At 43.8% G+C, this 24,591-nt stretch overlaps 2 protein-coding genes across 2 annotated transcripts in view; one reads left to right on the forward strand and one right to left on the reverse strand.

Annotated features, from left to right (window-relative positions):
• Nucleotides 1-15,902, forward strand: part of fndc3a (fibronectin type III domain containing 3A) — a 40,702-nt gene extending 24,800 nt beyond the window's left edge. The window contains exons 8-26 of the mRNA XM_079271826.1: nucleotides 975-1,141; nucleotides 1,257-1,316; nucleotides 1,407-1,545; nucleotides 2,229-2,282; nucleotides 2,391-2,515; nucleotides 2,752-2,926; nucleotides 3,565-3,651; nucleotides 5,604-5,742; nucleotides 6,301-6,369; nucleotides 6,486-6,604; nucleotides 7,524-7,629; nucleotides 7,989-8,164; nucleotides 8,307-8,420; nucleotides 8,535-8,684; nucleotides 9,628-9,983; nucleotides 10,433-10,645; nucleotides 10,936-11,102; nucleotides 12,169-12,293; nucleotides 13,379-15,902. Of these exons, the coding sequence (XP_079127952.1) occupies nucleotides 975-1,141; nucleotides 1,257-1,316; nucleotides 1,407-1,545; nucleotides 2,229-2,282; nucleotides 2,391-2,515; nucleotides 2,752-2,926; nucleotides 3,565-3,651; nucleotides 5,604-5,742; nucleotides 6,301-6,369; nucleotides 6,486-6,604; nucleotides 7,524-7,629; nucleotides 7,989-8,164; nucleotides 8,307-8,420; nucleotides 8,535-8,684; nucleotides 9,628-9,983; nucleotides 10,433-10,645; nucleotides 10,936-11,102; nucleotides 12,169-12,293; nucleotides 13,379-13,702 (2,865 nt within the window). The 3' untranslated portion in view covers nucleotides 13,703-15,902. The remainder of the gene's footprint in view (nucleotides 1-974; nucleotides 1,142-1,256; nucleotides 1,317-1,406; nucleotides 1,546-2,228; nucleotides 2,283-2,390; nucleotides 2,516-2,751; nucleotides 2,927-3,564; nucleotides 3,652-5,603; nucleotides 5,743-6,300; nucleotides 6,370-6,485; nucleotides 6,605-7,523; nucleotides 7,630-7,988; nucleotides 8,165-8,306; nucleotides 8,421-8,534; nucleotides 8,685-9,627; nucleotides 9,984-10,432; nucleotides 10,646-10,935; nucleotides 11,103-12,168; nucleotides 12,294-13,378) is intronic.
• Nucleotides 15,903-17,781: 1,879 nt separating this feature from the next.
• Nucleotides 17,782-23,643, reverse strand: LOC306779814 (E3 ubiquitin-protein ligase MARCHF6-like). The gene is made up of 7 exons (XM_079271829.1): nucleotides 23,448-23,643; nucleotides 22,827-22,926; nucleotides 21,318-21,388; nucleotides 21,072-21,235; nucleotides 20,513-20,585; nucleotides 20,323-20,394; nucleotides 17,782-20,128 (listed from the first exon to the last, which is right to left on the reverse strand). Exons 3-6 carry the CDS (start codon nucleotides 21,344-21,346, stop codon nucleotides 20,325-20,327), a joined length of 336 nt encoding a protein of 111 aa, XP_079127955.1. The 5' UTR covers nucleotides 21,347-21,388; nucleotides 22,827-22,926; nucleotides 23,448-23,643; the 3' UTR covers nucleotides 17,782-20,128; nucleotides 20,323-20,324.
• Between the last annotated feature and the right edge of the window lie 948 nt (nucleotides 23,644-24,591).

Below are 24,591 nucleotides of genomic sequence, written 5' to 3' on the forward strand. Positions count from 1 at the left end.
TAGCGCAGTGTTTACGAGAACCCGTAATGATGCGAATGCATTGCGTCATTAAACACTGTATTAACATCCATGATGGATTCTTGCTGACATCGTGCTAATGGAGTCAGGCGTGCTGACTAGCATCCATGTGAGTATTTCTATTCCCACATGTGCCACCAAACAACGATGCTAGCGTCTCCTAAAAGCTCTGAGCTCTTTGCGAAACAGTTGCTTAGCTCTCACGTCTTCACGGTAGTGTGCTTACAGATGACGATCACGATTACTTTTTGGCCAAATGAAATAATCGGATGGAAAGACACATGTATGCCAAAGTCCCCTTTGTCTTATTCTCTGAAATAACCAGTGGTATAATGATGCAGGGAAGCAATGAGGATAAACCGAAGAGGAGCATAGCTGTTTTAACTACAAATAGGATTTCCTTGACCTCGTATAAGATGGGATTTGTCATACACTGTCGCTAAGGTCTGAACTCTTTGTAAAAGGAGCAAACCAAACCTATCGTAAAGATGATTGATCAGGTTAAGGGAGGATGTCTAAGGGAAGCTTCTGATTTTTGCTGCCAAACTGCTAAGAATCACACTGTGTGAAGTGAGGGAGTAAGGTGGCCCCCTAGGGCAGAGGGGAGGAGGTGGAACAGACGTGACCTGATTGAGTTCTTCCACATATGAATCTGTGTTGCACAACACATCCCTGCCAAGTGCTGAAAACCTTTCCCAGAGTGGTATCGGCTCGAATATTTTGAGTCCCGTCTCTTTTCCACGACCCGGCAATGTGATTTTTGTGTTGGTTTTGGGATAATTAAGAATCCTACATTTTCTTAGAAACTTGATACACAACACGCGACCCCTCTTTGGACTCTGGTTTAGGGTGGTACAATTTAGAAAAGTGAGTTTATTTTGCCGTGGTTAGAGGGACAAAAAGCTCTCTTTCCATGCTCTGGTTTGGTTTGATGGTTTTAAACCTTCGCACGATAGGTATCAGACATCCAGGCCAGAGCAGCAGTAGCGAGCTGGGTCGCGCCCACCAGGCCAGAGAGTGAGAACGGAAGTGTAGAGGACGACCGGAGCCCCCCGGAGCCCCTCGGCTACGAAGTCTCCGTCTCATTCAGCGGCAAAGATGGGAAGTACAACAGCATGTACTGGTGAGCGTGAGTAGCGAGATGCTACGAGATTCAATACCAACTTCTCTAACAGCATTTTACACAGACACAGATTTGAAACAACACTAAAGAATGTTTTGTTTTTGTTTTTGACCAGCGGGGAAGAACTAAGTGCTACTTTAGAAGACCTTCGACCAGCAACAGAGTATCATGTCAGGTAGGCGTAACCTACTGCCTGCTTCTGTTTGAACTACGGCGTTAACGCTCGGCGGAACATGCTGTAACCGCGTTCCTCGTCTTTCCTCAGGGTCCAGGCTATGTGTAACTGTTTACAGGGAAGCCCGTCGGAGGCTGTGAGCTTCACCACTTCAAGCTGTGAGCCAGATCCGCCCAACGCTCCCAGGAAGGCCAGTGGGACCAAGAACACACTGGTACTCCAGTGGAAGGTAATCTCCCAGAAACCAACAGTGTCGGGGGCGGGTCCTTCACAATTAGCAGCCGTATAGACGTGACAGAAAGCAAGCAACAGATTAAGGAAACATTTAGACCACGATCTCTTGTCTGCACAGGTGAAATAAAATGTTTTTGCTAATTGGTAGTCAAAGCGCCTTTAATCTTGTTGTGTAGTTGATACCTGCCACACATGAAAAGGTGTTTCAGAATCAGTCTCCCCTTCTTCAACCGCCCCATCAGTGTGTTTACCTTCTGTGGCGTCATTAAAGTTGCTCAATTGCTAGCAGTTAAAGGCAGCGGTTACGCAGATCACCTCCCAGGTGTGCGTGTCAATGTGTGAGAGTTAAGCGAGGCTCTGCAAGAACAAATCGTGCATGCTCAGCAAACTTCACTGATTTAATTAAAACATAGAAGAGTGCGCACACCTGGATGCACGTTATTTGTTATGAGCATGGCCTGACAATGGCTTCTTCGTAATTAGCGGCAGTAATGAGAAATGTTTCGCACAAGATTTTAAATGAAGTGCGGTGTGACTCAAGCCATTCAAACATTTGAGTTTGGCTCCGTGTGCTCACATTTAAAGTCAAAGTAATGACTGGGTATTAGTGGTATGTGTGTTTTCTGCATGTGTCTGATTTGAGATGTAATAATCACTCAATGCACGGTTTGTCTACAGGCTCCGTGCGACAGCGGCTCCAAAATCCAAAACTACACTCTTGAATGGGATGAGGTAATTGTTTAGTCATGAAGGAAATGTTGATCACTGCACAGCACCCGCGTGTTTTATGTGCCACTAAGATTCCAAGTTACTTCGTATTGAAAGGGTTGTTGTCTGCAGGGTAAGGGCACTGGGATGTATGAGCAGTGCTACTACGGCCCTCAGAAGCAGTACAGAGTGACCAAGCTTTCCCCAGCTTCAAGATACTCCTTCCGCCTTGCAGCTAAAAATGACATGGGAGTAAGGTAGGCACTCCAGATCAAGCTCGATTTTATTTCCTGGATGGCACCCTCCCTGTTGTCCATTTTTATGTTACTGTTTCCTCCATTCACTGTCTCCATCTGTGTGTGCATGTGTGTCTCTCACTCTGTCTCTCCTGTCCCTTTCTCCCATTCTCTCCCATCCTCTGTCTCTCTTTCTCTATCTCTCTCTCTCTCTCTCTCTCTCTCGCTCTCTCTCTCTCTCTCTCTGCCCTCCCCAGCGAGTTCAGTGAAGTGGTGGACCTGTTCACCTCATGCAGTGTGCCATTGCCACCCTTCCCTCCAGAGCTGGAGATGGCGGGGGTGACCTGGCTGTGTATGAAGTGGCAGAGGCCCACTAGCTCTCCCAAGGAGGATGACATCTACTATATTTTGGAGATGGAAGAGGAAGGCTCGGTATGTCTCGCAGGCTCTTTTTCTTTTCTTTTTTTTTTTAATCGAAAAATCTGAGCTTGAGATGCACAAATGACACGGCAATATCTGCAACTGAATTGTTCCTGTCAAATATTCCACATTCCCCTTCTATGCAGTTGCAGGGCCATCACTTTTTTAGGGGGCAGTAATTGCCAAGTTTATCTCTCTGACTTGAGTCTATCTTCAGACAGCGTGAAACATCTATGCTATTGACAAAGTACATATACAGTTTTCACATTCATAGTCTAGTCTATAAATAACAGACGTACTTTTTTCCTGGTTGATGTGCATTCTTGCGTAGCTACTTGGTGTGTGTGTGTGTGCAGGCATTATTCATTTCAATCCAGCCGGAGAGAGAAAAATCAAAACACTTGAAAAAAGTTTGCTCTAAAAAGTTATGACATTTCTAGCTAGTTACTGTCACTTCTGTCTGCACCGCCTCGAGCAGCTACCTGCAGACATAACGCCTGCCAGGGAAAACACAGAAAAAAAACCGTTCCCCTGTAGCCGTTTGTCACCTGCAGACCGCTTTATTTAGCGTGCAACAATGGTTGTCTTGTAAGTCATTGCTCACTTGGTTGTTTTCATTCTTCCCTCTGTCATTCGTCTCTCTGTCCCAGGGATATGGCTTCCAGCCAAGCTACGACGGCGACGAGCTCTCCTGCACCGTCAGGAATCTCCACAGGAGTACCAAGTACAAGTTCAGGGTAAGGGAATCCTGTGATGTTTGCAGTCAAAGCCGGTGATCCGCGGCTTGCATTTGAGCTGCGGTGTGTGTGTGTGTGTGTGTGTGTGTGTGTGTGGTGGGGACGACTACACGCAGGATGGTGCTCAAGGCCCACAGTGGCCCTATGACTCATCTGTTTTTTTGCAGGATTTTGCCAGCAGGGGCGGTGGGTAACTGACAGGATAAACAGGAGTGCTCATCACATGCCTGGCCCCGATGAGAAAGCTAGTCGAGCAAAGCGTTTGAGCTAATGTGGCTTTGTGACCTGAGTTTATGGGCTGACAAGTGGCTTTCTCTCCATGTCACTGCGTTGCTCTCTTCTTCTCTCACCCTCCCTTCATTTCCTCATCTCTGTCTGACGTTCTCTACTAAATTATTGCTCTGCTGGAGGTTTGACTATTTACTAAATGGCATCCGTCACCTGTTACAGAGAGACCATTAGATGCTCCTGATAATGAGATGATTATTTGAACTCAAGGGAATAAAGTGTGCAGAGATTAATAGATAATCTACAGTATATTGAAGGCCTATATTACATCTAACTGCATGTGATTTTGGCTTTCAGTCATGGGATCCGTCCCAGGTACATTTGTTAAGGTGTTGAACGTCTTAAAATTGGCTTTGAGAAGGCTGTGGAATGTCTGCAATCAGAGTTTGACTCTGTTACAACGAAGTGGAAAAAGCACAACACATCTCATTACATTATCAGTCTGTGCTCTTAGAAATGTGAGTCTAACACTGCCGGAGTTTGCGGTTCAGTCCTCAGTAAGGCCATTCATGCATCATGCATATACAGTCATAACACTCTTAAGGCGCTGAGAATAAAAGTACTTTAAGGTTTGAACTCTGCCTGTGACTGGCTGACATTGGCATATTCAGAGCACGTTTGGGAGTTGTTCATACTATGGGTTGTGCTTGTGATATGATCATGTAATATTTGTGTTATAAATGTCTTAAGGGTTCAGTGTGTAGGATTTAGAGGGATCTATTAGCAGAAATGGAAGATCGTATTTCTAACTGTTTTCGTTGGTGTATAATCGTTGTTCTTGTCAGCTTACCGTGAGCACTTTATATCTACATAGGGAGCGTGTCCTCCTCACGGGGTCCTCCGTGTTGCACCACCATGTTTCTACAGTAGCCCAGAACAGACAAACCACACGCTGGCTCTAGAGAGGCCCCTTGAAGGCCACCGTAGTTCTCTAACTCGCTTGGAAAGGTCGGGGTGAGCAGAAGGGGAATTCAGTTTGTTGTAATCTGCAACCTCTCCACCAGACGGCACTAAATTCGGCACACGCTTTAAAGGATCAGGCTGATAACGTCCTATATTATCGCCCGTGTGTAGCCGTGAAAAGCGGCACCACAGAATTCCTCAACATGATACTGACGGAAAGGTATTGTGTTTGCCAAACAGACCACCATTCGCCCCAAATGATAGAGATGTGTGTTAGTCACTATCAAGACTCCCTCCCTCCCTCATTTCCAATTATCCAGTTGCGCAGTGTGAGGGGCGGCTGGCTGCTGTGCCGGTTTGTCTTGGTACAGTAAGTGGATGAGCCGTGCTCAGCAGGCTCACAGAGATTTCCGTATTATCGCAGATGTGCGCTGAAAATGCAAATGGTAGTAAAGCTCATTGCTCCGTTTTTTGATTGCACTGCTTGTGGTGTCTGGTGTCACTTTTGTTAAGTTTTATGTATAGATTTAAGGAGCCGAATGGCTTCGGATATTATGGTGTTTGTCTGTGGCCATTATCGTCGCAAGCAGGGAGCGTACTGCCTCCATTACGCTCCTCTGAGTCTAGTCGGGGCTTGTCATCAGGAAACGTAACGACCTTTATTCACTGCCCTCATCGACAGTCTATGCAAACAGTGGAACAGTATTCCAACTGAGGAATAATACAACTCCTCACTGCCTGCTTTCCTGCCATTCCTCCAGGTGGCAGCGTACAACTCTGAGGGGAAGAGTAACCCCAGCCAGGTGGTCGAGTTCATCACCAACCCCGACAGACCCAGCAGTCCCTGCAGGCCCATCATCAGAGGAAAAGTCCTGCCCAACAGCTTCAAGATAGCCTGGGGTGAGTCTTTTTCCTACCAATTATCTAAACTCCTCTGTCTGACATGTAGTTTACAATTACACTCTTCTCATTGAGCTCTGCCTGACTGTATATGTAAATCTGCTAGAGGCCGGTGACACCCCCTGTAGTCCGTACAGTAGATGACTGACAGTTCTCCCCTTCATTCAGACACCAGCATGAATCAGTCCTCCACCTCACTGGTCAAACGCATCGCTCGCTGCTGTACTTGGTCTGCAGCTCCGAAATCATTGTCAAATTTCTCTCCGTTTCCACCAAAATGAGTTTCTGAATAAATGTTTCAGGCTGAAAGAACCTCAGTGTTTGCAAGTCATCTACATTTACATTTATTAGTTGTAATACTTAATATTTCATTCTGAGTTTGGGAAGCTTTAAGAGGCAGCGTGTTCCTCTATTATCTCCCCAAATTTCATAGTTTGTTGATATGCTTCAGCACACATCTTACTGCAATTAATTGATTCCAGACATGGCATGAGTGAAAACGGACGCTTGCTGGCAAGTGCAGTTTGATAATTTTAGTTTTTTTGTTTTGCAATTTAGAACCGCCGAAAGATAACGGTGGAGCAGAAGTCACAAAGTATGTTGTGGAGCTGTCTGAGGGCTTAAGCGGTAAGTTGCTGATAATAAAAAAATTTTAAATTGAAGGGAAAATTGTGTTTTGGGCATTAAAAAGCATCAGTTCATTTACCTCATTAAAGATGATTTGCAATGCGTTTGTGTTGCAGGCTTGTCATGGGAGCTGGTGTACTCGGGGCCAGCCGTGGAGCACGTGTGTGAAGGCTTGAAGCCCGGCTGCTCTTACCAGACGAGAGTTTACTGCATGAGCGAGGGGGGGCAGAGCCCGGTGAGTCATTCAGCATCAGCACACGTACGCACACAGCCGCGCACACGGCCTTGTGTTTTGCCACAAGGAGTCTAAGAGTTTGCTGATCAGTTACAATTTTTTAGGTAGAAATAAATCCTGCACATGAATTCACCAAGATTATCCTGGAAATTAGAATCTGTGACACAGATTTGATTGGCAACGTATTTTGTTAAGTTGACTGAAAGGGATCACTCCATAAACACAAACGATATGTAAACAGACACTCTTGCCTTACTGCGGTCCACAACAACGTAGCTGTACAGTTTAATTTACACTGCTGGGGGGGGGCAGCCATGAATCTCACCACATCCCTCGGTTGTTCTGATAAATTTTACATGAATCATTCTAGATCGGCACTCTATTTCTGTTGAGTTTTAATAGGAAATTGTCATTCAGCCAGTGTCCTATGTTGGGATATTAGACGATGCTTCCTGGTGTGTAAGAACAAGACAAAGCCCGCTAATCGATTAACCCTCCCTGCATGTGTCAGAGGATGTTTTTCCTTAATTAGTCGAGTTCAAAGACGCTCGTCATTAATTTCTTCATCAGCTGTTGGTGCATGCATTTATTCATGATGCGGCTTGTGAAGAACCGTGACTGTTGGTGCAGCACAATGTGACATAACACTCACATGTTTGCCTTTTGTCACAGCAAAGTTGTGTCTGGTGGGGGAAACAAAAGATGAAGACCTATTTGTTCTCTCGCCAGACAATCCGTCTAACTTTATCCGGGGCTCTGCATGCCGGTGTTATTTAAACGCCGCGTTAGCATTTCTCTCCGTTCTGGTCTGAAAATGACAATTTGTGCCCACTGTGTTTTGATTGTGTTGGAGGGGAAGAGAGGAGTCAATTTGTTATTTGCGCCGGGTCTTAATTGGTGTGTTGTCTTCCCTTGCAAGCTGTCGGAGACCCTGCAGGTCCAGACTCTTGCGGTGCCCCCAGGGCCCTGCCAGCCCCCTCGGCTGGTGGGCAAGCCCAAAGCCAGGGAGGTGCAACTGCGCTGGGGTGAGTCATTCTTCCCCAACTCAGATCTGTGTGGGATGCATTCTAGGTGCTGTTGATGCATTTGTTTGTCGAGCAAACAACCTCAAAGCAGTGCGTTTTGATGATGCAGTTTGTATTATTTTGCCGTGTGTGTGTGTGTGTGTGTGTGTGTGTGTGTGTGTGTGTGTGTGTGTGTGTGTGTGTGTGTGTGTGTGTGTGTGTGTGTGTGTGTGTGTGTGTGTGTGTGTGTGTGTGTGTGTGTGTGTGTGTGTGTGTGTGTGTGTGTGTGTGTGTGTGTGTGTGTGTGTGTGTTATTCCTTCTTGGAAAGCCCTTTTTTTTTTTTAAGTGTATTGATTTTATAAACGCACACATTTCCTAGGTCCGCCTCATGTAGACGGAGGCAGCCCGGTGTCCTGCTACAGTGTAGAAGTGAGTGGGCCGCAGTCTGAGGAGAGCAGGGAGGTTCACCAGGGTCCAGAGCTGGACTGCTCTGTGGGAGGCTTAATGCCCGGCAAAACCTACAGCTTCCGGCTCAAGGCAGCGAACAAGGCCGGGGTGAGAAAGCCCGTCGGCGCTGATCCATCAGTATCGGGGCAATTGTCTTTTTCTGCTACATGCTTTCAACCCTCACTAAATCTGATCTTAAAAAGTCGATTACGATATGTATTAAACTGTTTTTGTTTTTGTGTGTGGATAGTTTGGACCTCTGTCGGAGCGCTGTGAGGTTACAACCGGCCCCGGGGCCCCTGAGCAGTGCAAGGCTCCTTCCACCACATGCAAATCCCCCAGCTGTGTTGTTGTGAGCTGGGAGGTAAGACTAGCTCCCCTTCCACTGAACACACATGAATTGTATAGCTGCATTATGATGAAACTGCGTCATCAAGTTAAGTGCTGGTCGCCATTCTCATCGGTGTTTGCCTTCCAGGCCCCACCTTGCAACGGAGCTCCGGTGACCGAGTTTCGTCTGGAGTGGGGAGCTGCTGAGGGCAGCATGCAGGTGTGCCACAGTGGACCAGGGCTCAGCCACGAAATGAAGGGGCTGCTGCCTGCAACCAATTACTTCTGCAGGATACAGGTGAGCACTAGTAAACACTGTATTTATTTTATGCCTAATTTTCATCCGGGGGGGGGGGGGGGGGGGGGGGGGTTCGTTGGCCTTCTCCAGATTTGGGGGTTTTGTAGATTCCTACCTTGAGGTCTTAGCTGATTGGAGAACATTTGTGAACTTTTTGACGTAATCTCCCATCGGTGCAAAGGGATGAGTCAGTTTGAATATATTAAGCAGCTGCGTAGCAGATGATGATTTTTTTTTTTTAGGATCAGCTGTATTGGTTGGCAGAGGTTTAATTCAGTGTGTCCCTGCCGGTTATGATTGGCTAACTAATGCTTGCTAAGAGCTGAATGATCACAGTTTATAATCTTAAATTACAGTTGGTTCACTTGTTACCGTATCATGATGATCGTGCAGCGAGTTAGACTGTGTCTGTATTGTGCTGTAGCACTGAATGCATTTTTAGACTGTGACCAAATGAGCCAGCGTTTTAGCAAAAACAGAGAGACTCTGGCCTCAAAACACTGGCTCTGTCCCTCGGGTCTGGCTCAGGCTGAAATTTCAGACCGTGCTGTACTCTTGCCGACACTTTTGTGCTCCGAAGAAGGTGGAGACACTGGTTACTTGTGGCTTATTATTTCCCCCACTACAAGACAGGTTGTACTCAAACTCAGACCACTCCTAAATATCACACTCTGGTCCAGCTATACAACCAGACTTTCATCATAGTCGTAGATTAAAAACATAAACCTTATGGTCCTAGTTTTTCAAAAATGTCGTCTTCTTTTTTTCACTTAATGGTTTGGCCAGAGAATAAAAACAATACACTCGTTAGGACTTTCGACCCATAGCAGTTCTGTTTACATTGGAATGCCACCTTGTGCTCAAACATGTGCACTACACGTGTCCTTCCTTGTCCCAAGTGAGACTAGACGTTTGCTTCATCAGCCGTCTCGTTTGTCTGCAGGCTGTGAATATGGCCGGCGTGGGGCCCTTCAGCGAGGCGGTGTTGTGCCAGACGCCCTGCTCCGTGCCCGCAGGCGTCAGCAACATCTACGCGCTGAAGGAGTCCGCGCTGCGAAGCTACGAGACCCCGGCAGACGACGCAGATGAAGACGAGGAAGATGAGGACGGCGGTACCCAGCCGCCGCCGCCGCCTCTCTACTCCCCGTCCACCTGCCTGGGCGTTAGCTGGGACCCGCCGTGCGACCACGGCTCCGAGATCACTTCCTACCTGATCGACCTCGGCGAGCGCCAGCCCGTTGTTGTCGGTCCCGTCACCAAACACGTCATCCAGCATCTGCAGCCCGACACCAGCTACAGGTCGGTGCTTCCTCGTCAAACTCACAGCGGTTACAAAGTGTTGCATTACGAATTGATTACACACACACACACACACACACACACACACACACACACAATTAAATTAAATGTCCGCCGTGGATTAGTGTTTTAATAAAGTCATCCACACAGGGTTGTATCTAATACTGGTTTGATTACATGAGGTTTATGTTTTAAGTCCACTCAGAGGTGTGACAGTTGTGCAGTGCAGTGTGGAGGCATGTTTTTTATTGTTGCAATAAACTAAAGGATGAGAGTGAATTAAAGTGCTGACTTTCAGCTTTTATTCAGGATGAGTGTTGCCGAAACAACATGAAATGTGAGGCTGAACATCAATATCTGCCAATGAAATAAAATGCCGTTTTATGCCACTTTGGCAGTCCCTGCAGTGTTTGTGCTCAGGTCATTTATGTCCTTGACCTCCTCCTCAGGATCCGAATCCAAGCCCTGAACAGCCTGGGAGCCGGCCCCTTTAGTCATACCTTCAAGCTGAAGACGAAGCCCCTGCCCCCACAGCCACCCCGCCTGGAGTGCACCGCCTTCAGCCACCAGACCCTCAGGCTCAAGTGGGGCGACGGCCCAGCCAAAGCCGCCACCTCAGACGCCCTCCAGTATCAGCTGCAGATGGGGGACAAGAGTGGCAGGTCAGTGGCCCCATTAGTCAGGACGAGAGGAAGTGACCTGACGAGAGATAACCCGATAAGAGAGGAGGCCGGTGTTTGAGCGAAAGCTTCCGATGACTGTACCGAGGAGGGGCACATAGAAAGTAATGCTCCAGACAGAGTGTCGTTACAGGGAGACGGGGACTGATGATGTGTTACGACTCTGTATGTTTCCTGACTGAGGAGTCGTTCGTCTCGTTTGCTTTTTGTCATGTTTTGCTCATTAAATCCTCTCTCTCTCTTTCTCTTTCCCCATGTTTCTGTCATTGCAGATTTCTATCCTTGTGTAAAGGACCATGCCACACACACAAAGTCCAGAGGCTTAATGAGTCTACCTCTTACATGTTCCGCATCCAGGCCTTTAATGAGGCGGGCGAAGGGCCCTTCTCCAATGTTTACACATTCACCACTCCACGCTCTCCTCCGGCCCCTGTGAAAGGTACAGTGGCAGTCCTTTCTCTCTATCTCCCTCTATATCTCTCTCCATATATCCGTTTCTCCCCCCCCCCCCCCCCCCCCCCCACCCCCCGGTGTAGATCAGCTCTTATTATCTTTACAAACACTCGCTGCTGACAGCAGGCGTGCTCCGCGTTTAACCTCAGTTGATCCGAGTTTGACTTGCATTTGATTAAGACCCGGCAGCCCCAGATTCACTTGTCGGCTGTCATCACGAGTCGTTCGGCGCTGTGCTCCGGTCTCAACCAGCCTTTGCAGAAGCCTCCCTTTGATCCGACACATTGAAGTCAGTAATGAGGACGTGGGTTTTATTCTCAGAGCGGCACGTCTTTTGATTCAAGCAGTAGTGCGGTGTTACTCAACAATGTTTGTCTCCCCACACAGTGAAGTGGACTCCCCACCATGAACCGTTTGAATTCGGGACAAACCGTCGCGACATCATAACGCCAAATAAAATCCCTGCTGCTGTGTTTTGTCGTGATTACCGCACCGGGGCTCTTCACTCGTTCAAACCAAACACTTACTGCTGCTGTTTTCACTTCAAATGCCACCCACCTAAAGAAGAGCGTGGCTCATAGTTCTTAGATGTCACTCTTTATTCATCAGCTGAGCCAGTGCACATATCGAAAGTGAGCTCTCCAGTATTAAAGCAAAAGGTTTCTGGAGCAGCTGCACTTAGAGAAAAACTCCCAAAGCTCTGATTTAAACCGACTGTTCACAGTACGTTTGCTGTTTATTTCGTCTGCCATCAAACCAAATGGTGTCTTTCACACGTCGCAGTGGCAGTAATGTGGCGCTGCCCTTCACCTGCACCACGTATACAACTTCAAACTTTACAAGCGCTGTTGTCGGCAGATGTTGGTGTCATTCATGGTGTTGACATTATGATGCATGAAGTAAAGAACCTCCTATTCCTCCGCATTAGAAATCCCTTCTTGATCAGATGGATCTCTTGTTTTCGAGTGGTGGATGTTGAGTTTACTGCACATGTCTCCCGTCTTCAGCACTACTTTTTAATCACATCTGCGCTCTCTTCCTCCAACCTCCAGTCCCTAAAGTGGAGCGTCTGGACGACAACTCCTGCGAAGTCGCATGGGAGGCCCTGCCACCCATGAAGGGGGACCCGATCATTTACACCCTGCAGTGCATGATGGGAAACTCTGAGTTTAAACAGGTACTGATGTTGCCGTGTGAAGGTTTGGTTCTCCCTCTTTTGTATTTGATGTCCTTACCTGCGGCTGACCTAACTTTCATCACAATGGCCTTTTTTAATGCCGATAAGGATACAGATGGACCCCGGGGCCTTAATGTCTTCACCGCGGCTTTGCGGCGGTTGGCATCAGTCACCGCTGGCTTTAAATTGCCCATGATGCAAAGGTCATTGATCTGTGAGGTGTCACAGGTGTCTAGCCCCTGCCAGCACATTCATCCCTCTCATTGGCCTGCAGCCATGTTAACCTGGAGTAATGGCCACTGCAGGCTGATGCTAATCTCACCACATCATACATGGCGATTGGATCAGGGAGTTTAAATATGTGGCTGCCATCCTGCATGACTTTGTTTCAATCCTTATTGTCAGTCCCGGTGGCCGAGACTCTGAAGGCCGTGTATGAGACAGAATTATTCAGTTATTTTCTCCAGATAGAAGTTTGATTGAACTGAACAGACTAGTGTCGTCAGGCTGCTGTATAAGGGACTTATATTTACTTCTGATAGTTTGAATTGGCTGCTTTTTTTTTACTACATTCCTTATTTATAAGCAATGTAAACTAGTAATTTGTTTAATACAATTTGAGGCTTACTGTCGCAATTTAAAAGCAACCAATCAGAGAGAACCAGGTTGTCTGAAGATGTGGGTGTGTCAGCAGAGGCAGATGGCTTCCCCCTTCATCCACGGTGACAAACAACATGACTGCAAAATAAATCAGAAAATAGTCTGTAAGTGAGGGATGCAGAACTGCTTTTTCCCCCCTATTATGTTTGCCACTTAGAGAGCTGCAAGGCAATCCATTAGGCAGAAGCAGTAAAGTGGAAACCATTTTGTCAGCAAATTAAATTCAACAAACCTAATTCCTCCAATATTTGTCACCAGGTCCTTAAAGCAGCTTAATTATAGCATTCCCTCAGTGACATATTATCATGAACATCGTGAATAAAGATGAGAAAGAGACCGATAATTCATCCACAATGAAATTTCATTTCACTTTTTGTCTCCGTTTTTGAAATCACCCTTCTTCTGCTCTTCCCTCCCGTCCGCAGGCCTACAAAGGCTCTGCCACGTCTTTCCACGTCCACAACCTGCAGCCCAGCAGCGACTACCGTTTCAGGGTGTGCGCCATCAGGCAGTGCGAGGACGCCCCTGAGCTGAGCGGGCCCTACAGCCCCACGGTGACCCTCTCTCCCCAGCGGACCGACGTGGCGGTGGGCGGCGGCGCGGCTGCCTCGGCCTCCAGGGCCGGTACGGAGTCCAACCGGGCCAGGCGGAGCTTGACGGACGAGCAGTGCGCGTTCCTCCTCCTCATGGTTTTTGCCGTCATCGCCATCCTCATCGCTTTTGTCATCCAGTACTTTGTCATTAAATAAGCAGTTTGCACCACCCAGCTGCAGGGTTATAGCTTTATTCTTTCCCTCTCTTTATGTTTTGTATTCTCCGTTTTGTACCCTTTTTTTTTTTTTTTTTGTGTGTGTGTGTGTGTGTGTGTGTGTGTGTGTCGTCGTCCCCCCCGCTGTCGACAGAGAAATCGCGTTCGCTGCATTGGGGTGCAGAGGAAGGGAGGGCTGGTGAGTACCTGCTCAATAGCAGTTAGAAATTGAGGATGTAACACCGTATTTGGTATCTGTGACTCCTTGTCACCCAGTCCCAACTTTGTGCTATCTGTTGTTCAGTTCACATTTCTGTTTCAGCATCAGCTTCCCGCGCAAAAGAAAGAGCAGGGAGATGGTTTATTTTGGGGAGGGGCACTTTGACTCATGTACTTGTACACATATATATCTATATATGTGTATAGAAATAGTCATTATTTATATTTCCATTTACGTATCTCGTATGAAACCGTTTTCTGATAGTGTTCCAAAAATAGAGTGTAGGTGAGTCTGTAGCCTCTGTGCCGTTTGATCTCGGGACCTGATGGGCCAGTGTTTGCACAGTGTGGGTGGGGGTCCAGATTTGTATACTGTATGTAGTCGGTGCCACAGAGGTGCACGGCTGGGAGGGCTTCAGGGCTAGATGAAGGGTCTTACCCCCCCCGGCTGGAGTTTAAGGGTTCTACTGCGAGAAGAAACGGGGAAAGAGAATCTTTGTTCACACTATAAAGCGTCCTTTTAGCACTTTCCAACCTTTTTGATGTTCAGAATGTTTAAGGATGCAAAAATGACTGGAGAGATGTTAGTATATTTTTGTACAGTGACGACACAAGGACCTGTAAGTTTGAAGAAAAAAAAAAAAAAAAAAAACTCTATAAAGTTAGAAAACAAACAAAAATCAAACTCACAGCGAATTCTAATTATTTTTACTATCATATAGTTATACTGCTGCTTTAATCCGAAATATTGTTGTTCAGCACAAACAATGTATGCTTACCTGTATGTTTTGTTTTATTTTGTCTCTCCCCCCCCCCCCCCCCCTCCTGTAATTGATTTTTGCACCTTAGTGAAAGAAAACCTCGACTGACTGCGTCTTGGTCTCGTGATGCATTTTATAGAACACACTTTGAGATTGTGCAACCCTACTTGTGTTTTTAAAAGTTGTAGTACCCCATAATGTGTCACTGAAACAGCTGATCTCAGCAAAAACAGAGGATTAAAAAAATAGAAAAAGTAAGTACCAGTTGTTTCAGAGGCCTTAATTGGAGAGGAAAGAAATCTCGGGAGATTTTTCTTAATTTCTCTTAAGTTTTGATGTTTTTGTTTTTTTTGTTTTAGTGTAAACTTAAAAATGTGTTTTATTTGCGGTTCTTTTTTGCAACATTTATTTGATGTTAGTAAACGTACGTAATCGGGAGAGAAATGGAAAGTAGTTCTTTGTATTGTGATTTCTTCAGATTTCTTTTTTTTTTTTTTTTTTTCGTCAGGTCATACATGTGTGAAGTATATTTTTTTTATAATATTGAAGTAATATAAGTTAATACTCTCCAGAGAAAATAATAAATCCTGAGTACTCATGAATCATGGAACGCAAATGGCAAATACAAAATGTGTTTATATCATGTACTTCCTGTGAATCTAAATTTGCCTTTTCTCTGTGTGTTAAGTATTCGTCACAGATTTCTGACGCTGACGTGTCAGCGGTCATCTGGCTGTAGGGTCTAGTGTTGTCTGGTTTTTTGGGGGCATAGAACTGCTGTTTGCAACCGTCAAAATGAAATACAGGTACCTTGCAAAAACATCTTGGATAATTACATGATTTGGTCCTTCAGGCATTCTGCAAATGTCTTCTCCTCGTCATTTAAAGAAATCAAATGACTATTTTTGATAGCGATTGCAACATGTGCCATTTTAACACCTCTCCATCCTGGGCTGACCGCCTTCGGTTGGGGAGATCAACAAAATGAGTAAAATATGCACAAAAATAGACCATTTTTATGTAATTTGAATGTTTGCAGTTACCTCATACACCGTACATTCCAAAATGAAAATTTGTTATACTATACATACTACCAGACATATCACTTTAAAATGTTCGTTATGCGAAAATGTATAATCATAGATCTGTATCTAAAGTGTATCTGTATAGCCATGATATCTACAAAGGATCCATGCACAATAAAAGATTTATAATTCTTAATCGTGTTTGTCTTTGCTCATCAAATATAGCATGGACATGAAAAGACTTGTTTTTGATTGGTTGCCAGGTAAAACCCCAAACGTGTTTCTGTCCAACAATTTATTAATCTGTCTATATCGATATCAATCAACAGAAAATAATAGTCAGATATTCTTAGAATCCATTATTTGTTAAAGAAATTAAAGTAAAACCATTAAACATCCACTGGTTCCAGCTGTTTTTCTTTGTTTTTCATGATTGTAAAAAGGCATATTTAATTTTGACTGTTGCTTGGACGTATTTACATTTTTTGATGATTTATAGACTGTAGATTGTCTATAGATTATAGACTGTTATATACTGTAAAGGTTTTAGTTGTAATCTGTTTTTCAATAATTCATTCAGTTATTTTCCATAATTTTTCTAAATTAATAATCAAATCAGTTGGTGTTAAATAACTAATTTTCAATAATTTACTTGTAAATAAAATGTATTTATCAATAACTTATTTCATTCACACACATACATATATATATTCATAAATGTACATATAAATTATATGAATTAATTAAGTTCCCTATTTTATTTACCTCAACATGTAATATTAAATTCATCAAAACAGCCTTTGAGTCAAATGAAAATTAAAGATAAAATGATCACTTGCACAATATTTATCGTATATTAATTGTCATACATTGTCAGATTTTTGAATTACATCAGAAATATGTTTCGAATACAAAGACATATTTAGAAAATATGGTCCTGTGGTCCTCCATCCGTCTCATCTGGTCCTCTGGTCTCTGTTGTCTAAGAGATCCAGGATGTTGCTTCCTGTGTTACAGCCATCGATACCTGAGTAAAAGAGACTTGGAAAACTTTTCTTAACGTTAGTAATTTTTACCATACCTCTGTCTGATACAAGCCAATGGAGGTCACAGCAGTACGCCATCAAGACCAAACTTAAATTGTATCAGAGCAGTGTTTTATCCACCCTATTGTATGGTTCTGAATGCTGGAGAATGACACAAGAAGACCTCAACAGACTATCAACCTTCCACACCAAGAGTTTGAGACGAATACTGCACATTTTCTGGCCAAACACCATTTCAAATAAAGAACTGTATGACAAATGCCAACAAGAATGCATGGAGACCATCCTAATGAGCAGAAGATGGGGATGGATGGGACATGTGTTGAGAAAAGATCCTGCTGATATTACAAGAACAGCCTTACATTGGACACCAGAAGGGAAAAGAAAAAGAGGCCGACCAAGAAACACACGGAGAAGAACTGTGGAGGAGATGCAGAGCCTCAACCACTCATGGGGCACCATCCAGCGACTCGCCCAGGACAGACAGGAGTGGAAGACTTTTGTTGCACACATTCCTGTCCTTTGTTCGTAAAATAAAATCTGTCTCCTGTGGTCTTGCTATTGGGTCCTGATCGTGAACTCCCGTGACAGAATCTTCACTGTTTACTTACCTCTGGTTTCTGTGTCCAGCATCAACCATTTTTCAAATGGAAAATCAACGAAGAGATATTTAAAAGCTCTGCTGCAGGATGCTGCCTATCGCCAACCCCAACCCCGTATATGATTTATACTAGTTATTTTTATTTTATCTTTCAGTGCTCTATTACCATGAGTAGCTACAGCTATGAGTTGTAAACATTACACAACCAGTCTCTGCTTATTCAACAAATCTGTATTGGAAACTAAATTGAGAGAGAGAGATTAAGTAAATATATATACATTTATTTATTTCTCAATGAATCTTTCTAAGACAAGAGCCTGGATTGCAATAAGGCAGAGGACAGTTAACAAAAACAACAGCAGCAAAACAAATGTCAACAAACGTGTTTATTAACTTGCAGTAACACATATGCACATACTTTATATGTTTTTGCTTGCAAGGCAGTCACCCTCCCCTGCAGGATTATTTTCTCCAAAATTTTAGTCTCAATAGACATTTTAGTCTCAATATTTCCCAAATAACAGTAGAACTTTAAGATGCTACATCATAGCGGTCACTTTATTCTACTATATGATGGTCTTGAATGAAAGATATGCCCAAAAGTCATGCATGCATACTAGGCAGTCACTAGTGGGGAGCAGGCTAGGTAGCAAGCTATGAAGAGTCTCAAAAACAAATGGGATTAAAATGTATCAGGCGATCATTTTGTATGTCGAAGGCTAAGCTACATTCAACAAGAATTTTGGCTACTTCTATGACTTAAGGTTAGCAAGCGCAAATAAATTAGCATGACTAGCGTAGAGTAGCTAGTGTTCCACTGCTAAAATCATCTGAGTCCTACTATGCCTATGCTACAGTGATATAGCAGCTAGCTGGGTACGCATGGTGTCAGTCGATTGGATGCAGAGACAGAACACTTGTTTGTCCACCAAGTGTTTCCTGTAGATTTAAAACACCGGTTTGTCTAAAGATGTTGCCTTATTGGTTTCCCATTTTTTTTTACAAAATGATGACCATGGCCAATGTGCTGCATTGAGCCATATTGGTACAGGAAATATATGACACATTGTGAGAATACAACAATAATTACGTTAAACTGAATCAAATCAAAGTACCGCACTTCCCGGACTATAAGCCGCACCGACGAATTTTTAAAAGAAGAAGGAATTTCTCCACAGATAAGCCGCACCGGACTATAAGCCGCGGGTGCGCAGGTGTCCCCATTGAACGACTAGATGCTTTTCACAGTACTAAAGTTGTCTTCTTCTCTGAACATCATAACATGTCCGACTCGCTAGCTTCTAAGCTAATTTTAACATTACCGCCAATGGGGAAATGGTAACCGCGATTAGCATTAGCGAATATAATATATCTTCGTAGCCTACATCTTTTCATGCTTCATACAGACATACTTACATTACAGACTAAGGTCTCTCAAGGCTACCAAAAGGAAGAAGTAAAACGAAGCAGCGTGTCTACATAGCTCGTAGCTCTGAATAGCATTTACGGCTAACTGGCTTGGCCAGTTGCTGCTAGCACAACAGCTATTCAGAGCTATGAGCAACAAGTTATTGCCTCGTTGCTTTTAGCTTCTAATAAGAAGACACGCTGCTTCGTTTTACTTCTTCCGTTTAGTAGCCTTGAGAGACCTTAGTCTGTAATGTAAGTATGTCTGCATGAAAAGATGTACGAAGATATGTTATATTCGCTAATGCTAATCGTGGTTAGCATTTCCTCATTAGCGGTAATGTTAAAATTAGCTTAGAAGCTAGCGAGTCGGACACGTTATGATGTTCAGAGAAGACAACTTTAGTACTGTTAAAAGCATCTTGCCATTCAACCTTTTTTGTTAACAGTCCTAGTGAGAGGTAGGTCAAACGTCAAAGGTACTTCATCCATATTGTAGCGACCCCGTCAGTAACAGCTGGTAGCTGAGGGGAGGAGGGGGTTAACTGTTCTGTGTCGGGAGCTAGTAAATGTTGTGTTAGACCGGAACCGGAAGTTGTGGTTGTTGTTGTGGAAAACACACTGTACGGATAATGTTCGAGGGAGTTGCTCGGCAATAAGAGCGACGGTTTCTGTGAATAAACCCCTTGCAAGGACCCTGTCTCCGACTCGTAAGTGGAACATTACAATATTTATGTTAAATGTGCGCAAAGCTACGGAAAAATCCGCATATAAGCTGCACCGGTGTATAAGCCGCAGTATCAAAGCGTGGGGAAAAAAGTAGCGGATTATAGTCCGGAAAGTACGGTAGTGCTCTATTGCACAGTATGAAATCATTACATGGTTAACGGTATCGTTTTTTAAAATCACAGACCGTTTATCAAAATACATATTGAATAGTCTTGAGAGGGAAAGATGCACGCCCTTACCGTGTCTAATATTTTGTCTACCCAATTAATATCATGAAAATTAGAAACCCAAAAACAAAACCAATCAATCAACAATTCTGTGTCTACGGGGCTGACATTTTGGATCCCAGTGTTGTCATGGCGGTCTCAACGAGCGGTTCTGTGTTGTTGGGATCGTAGACTAAGGTTTCCGCAATTTTGTCAAGCTGCTCTATGGCAACGCGTGCGGCCTGGTCATAACCGTCAGAGATCCTGATGACAACTCCAGTGGTTCCATCACCAATCTCATCATCCTGAGACTTGGAAAGCTCCACCATGAGCTTGGCAATCTGGTGGTCCACATCCATCAGGCTGAGAATAGTGGCTCCATCGTTTGTGACAGTCACCTCTCCATCCTTGCCAACCATCATCTTGTCAAGACCTGGATACAAATAAAGAAACAAAAAAAGGTTAAAGAGAAGTATAATCTTGGCTAAAAATAAAATGTAAATGGGTGATAATTGAATGAGGTCTAAGAAATTGACAAAGTAGTGGTTAACTGTATTTATTTGCGCAGCAACTACGCAGCCCTCTCGAATCATTGGGGCCAAAGTAGCGGCACTGGTTTATACTCACCATTAGGTCCCAAAGATGTCTTCAGCGTTGACCACGAAGCAGCCCTGTAGACAATCTGCAAGCAGGTTCTCTCTGCAGAAGCACAAAGATGAACACCTTTAATAAGTACAGGTTGTGGGAAAGAACGGTAAAGGAGACGAGCTTTAGCTTCAGTAGTGTGTAGAGGGAGAACGCTAGTATCATCACTCACGTGGAGAGCATGTCCTGCGGCAGTGTCAAAAGTGAGCTCACAGAGCCGGTAAACAGACACTTGTAGATGTGACCTGAGCCAGAGACCAGATACATAAATGAGTGTAATTTTTCGGTTCCAAAAAAAACGATGCTTTGTAACAATTTACACAACATGTGAGAATGAAATAGATCTAGCAGGGTTTTTTTTTTTTTTAACATTGAGAACTGAGATGGATTTAAATATCTTGAAACATGCAACGCACTGCCTGTTACGTCATGGTACTAAAGCTATAATTCCCTTCATCGTGTTAAACCATGAACATGAGCTAATATGAGAAGCTTACTACATACAATATAATGAACCTCTACTTTAAAACCTATGACGCAAACTGATCAGCTACAATCAGATCGATATTTTTATACCACGTTGCTTTGTTGAATCAATTCTCAAGAAGAAGTAGATAAATTACATGTTTAAGATAATAAAACTGGGAAACAACTGAGCTGTAGGAAAGGTCTAATCCATTATTGAGGAGCTCACTGTGGCCTTTAGTACACATCCACTATTTCTTACTTACATGCAGTGAGAGGAACCACCCCGAGCCATGCGAAGGCCACCAGTGTGTAATGGAACCAGTAGCGGATGGCCGTGTCCACACTGGTCAACAGGCCGGCACAGATGTCCTGGATGGGCAGACGTGAGGGCATGTCCAGGGAGTGGTTCACTCTTTCCTCTTTCAGTCTACAGACATTTAAAATCATCTTTTATCTTTGATAATGCTTTAAATATTATTCAAAATTGCTCAAATGCCACAAGGACTTACTTGGTGTGAACGCAAATCTGTGCTTGCATAATTCACAGTCCTTCCTGCTGTGCTTCAGCCACTGGACCAAACTGTGAAGCAGAGAGTCAAGAGTAGCATTCAGCAACGCAGAACATGTTCTGCTTGAGAATTAAATGTGTTTAGTACATAGTTTTGCATTTCAAATAAACACAAATGGAGACCTAGTACAGAGCATATATCAATTAAAAGACCCCCCTACAAGTTCTTACCAAGTATTTAAAAAGTGAAATTTCAAACGATCTGATTTCAACAGATTGTATTGGTCCCTAGTTTGGACATTTTCACTCTTCCAAATGGTCTTTATTCACAAGGCCTTGGAATGAACAAGATCAGACTTCATACCGTCACTAGAAAGAAATAACTCTGGTGTTGCAGATTCAAACCACTGTCTGGGGCGTTAACGTTGTGAGACAAAAATGATATATGCGATGAAGTCGCATGCTCGGCTAACACATATAACAGCATTTAGGCCTGTGTCATTAGACCTACACAGTACAGGGTTATACATGGGTTTCCTCTACCCCCACTGTTGAAAAAAGTCACTCGGTTTCCCCCCACGATAGAGCACATTTATTCCATCCAATATGTTGTTCAGAAAACTTGTACTGAGATCAGCATTATAGGTCCACAACAGCTGGATTTTAGTTTAGAACCGGCAATAAGAAAACAAGGAAATGCGATAACCACAGCTAGAGTTAGCTGCAGCCTGCAAACACTCAGCACAACTACACAATCCAGACACAATAGACTTGTTACTCTGAACTGTGTGGGGCCGGACGTGAACTAATATGAATACAAACTGAGGTTCAACAATCACCACAGAACAATCCAGGCCTGGCCTTTGCTTCAGCCTGGGGATTTTCCATGCACCTGACCACGCAGGACAGATGAGAACACAGCACAATCTCCAAAAACACCTGCAGGGGGGCTGGTGCTGTTTTCACCATGTCAATACTACAAACAGGGACACGATGCAACCTGGACGAACCTGTTTTGCATTCTTTCATGATGCTTCAATTGCATTTGCTATCAAGCCACCACTGTGGGAATAATCACAGGGCATAACTTATGCAACAAGTTATCCAATTACTTAGTAACCACCCTGAAATGTATCACAAACCATTATACTGTATAGTTCATATTAGGATGTGAGATCCTTGTTTTTTTTGGCTTACTTTAGGACATTATGCGCATGTGTGTTGAGTCAGGATAGGAAGTATGATAAACATTACACTGTGTTCTTCTTTCAGAAATAATACATTGTAATACATTGTCATACATTTTGTAACACAAAACTATTAACAAAACTGGCACAATCAGTTCTACAGTCTGTACTTCAACCTTTACAAAGACACTAATATCACAGCGTCCAACCTTTGCTCACATTAGTATCAGTGATCTTTTAGTGCACAAAAACGTTTCATAAAAAGGAGAAAGTGTACCGGGTAGGGGGAGTAAAGTGACAGCTGAGGAGCCAAACACACTTACCATTCCTAGTGGATAAACTTGATACTCTCAGTGCAGACACACGGGTGGTACAAGGGTTTGTCTGGGGTCCCCTCAGAGCGGCACACGCGCCAAATATCCGCTGCACACACAAACAAACAAACAAACAAACAAACAAACAAAACATGTGAGTGATGATACCCATCGCCAAAAGCCAAGCAAACCAGAGATAAGCAGACAGAGTAGCGTGACTGCGATGTGTTAATAGACAAGTGCCTTTAAGAATAAGGAGTTTAATGGTGATGCAGGCTAACGTTTACTTGGATACATACACATCTAAGTGAGTTACAATTTGTAATCCATGTGGCCATACATCAACAGTCTGATAACATCACCACCAGTAACGTATAGTCCCTCGATCACATCACTGCTCTTATTGAGTTTGGCTGCATTAAAAACAACTTCTATCAGTCATCTCCCGTCTCCCTGAATTAACCTCACACTAGCGTTACATTGTGAGGCTACCAAGCTATGCTAAGTAGACCACTAGCAGGCCAGCTCTGCAGCAGCAGCTTCGCGGTGATGCACTTTGTGAAGCTAACCGCTAGTTAAACCCCAAACTGAGAAGCAACGCGAAAGAGGTGCCTTTAGATCTTTATTTACCTTCTTCCGCAGTATCCATGATGATCGCTCGGCACCGGTCACCGTTTCTTCCAGGAGTGCCTCGTACAGCGGACCCATCCACGACACAGACAATATCGCTTAGCTGTACACCAGTGTTTGCTTCGTTGTGTCCTCTCACATCCAGTCTGTCCCCAGGCAACTCCATCTTGCTTTCTGTTTTTTTCAATCAGTCTGCCTCTTGTTTCCTCGTTCTCTCAGCCTGGAGGTTATCGGCTGCAGCTAACGTCACTGTTCCTGTCACATCAGGTTTGTTTTTGCCGCAGCGGCTCGAGTTTTACGGCAGGGGAACTTCCATAACAACCAGTCACGTGGTTAGTGAACGGCAAGCCGTGAAGATTATTTCAATAATGTCAAAACATCAGAAGCTTGGTTCTAAACACAACTAGAAAATGCATTTCCTGCTGAAAATGCGTTGGAATGCTGAAAACTGAAATTAATTGCAAAAACATTGCTGAAAATAGATATCCAATTCATAAACAATTTCAAAAAGCTTAATAATTCAAAAAGTTGAAAGATTACTAATATGAAAAGTCATATCACACGTCTCCTGAAAGAGCTGAACATTTTGATATTCGAACGGTTTCTGTAGCTTAAAAGAATTCCAGCGGTAGTGATATTTGTTGTAGTAGTAGTAGAAGTTGTAGTTGTCTAGAAGTATTATTAGCACTATAAGTAGCATTTGAATAAGTACTAGTTGTAGCAGTAGTGATATTTGTCGTTGTAGTCGAAGTATTAGTAATTAGAAGAAGAAGTAGCAGTATCAGTAGTCGTAGTAATAGCTGTAGTAGTGGTTGTAGTATTTAATATAACAGTAGTAGTAGAATAAGTCGTAGTAGTAATAGTAAAGTCAGTTTTTGAAGTAGCAGTAGTAGTAGTACTAGTAGCAGTCGTACGAATAGCTGTAGTAGTATTAGTACTGGTGATAGCAGTAGTAGCAGTTTTGGTATAAGTAATAATAGTAGTGGTAGTAATAGCAGTAGTGGTAGTAATAATATTTATGGTAGCAGTAATAGCAGTAGCAGTAGTAGTAATAGTAGCAGTAATACTAGAAATATTAGCAGCAGTAGTAGTTGTCTCAGTATTAGTAAGAGCATTCATTATTTCAACAAAAAAAGCCTGACTT

The sequence above is a fragment of the Melanostigma gelatinosum genome (assembly GCF_949748355.1).
Source record: "Melanostigma gelatinosum genome assembly, chromosome: 7".
In the NCBI taxonomy this organism is placed as follows: domain Eukaryota; kingdom Metazoa; phylum Chordata; class Actinopteri; order Perciformes; family Zoarcidae; genus Melanostigma; species Melanostigma gelatinosum.

Coding starts and splice junctions, on each gene's coding strand:
- LOC306779814 (XM_079271829.1), bottom strand. CDS start 21,346: ATGCAAGCACAGATTTGCGTTCACACCAA. Junction 20,586..21,071: donor GGTGGTTCCTCTCACTGCAT/GTAAGTAAGAAA, acceptor TCTCTGGCTCAG/GTCACATCTACAAGTGTCTG. Junction 20,395..20,512: donor CCGCAGGACATGCTCTCCAC/GTGAGTGATGAT, acceptor GTGCTTCTGCAG/AGAGAACCTGCTTGCAGATT.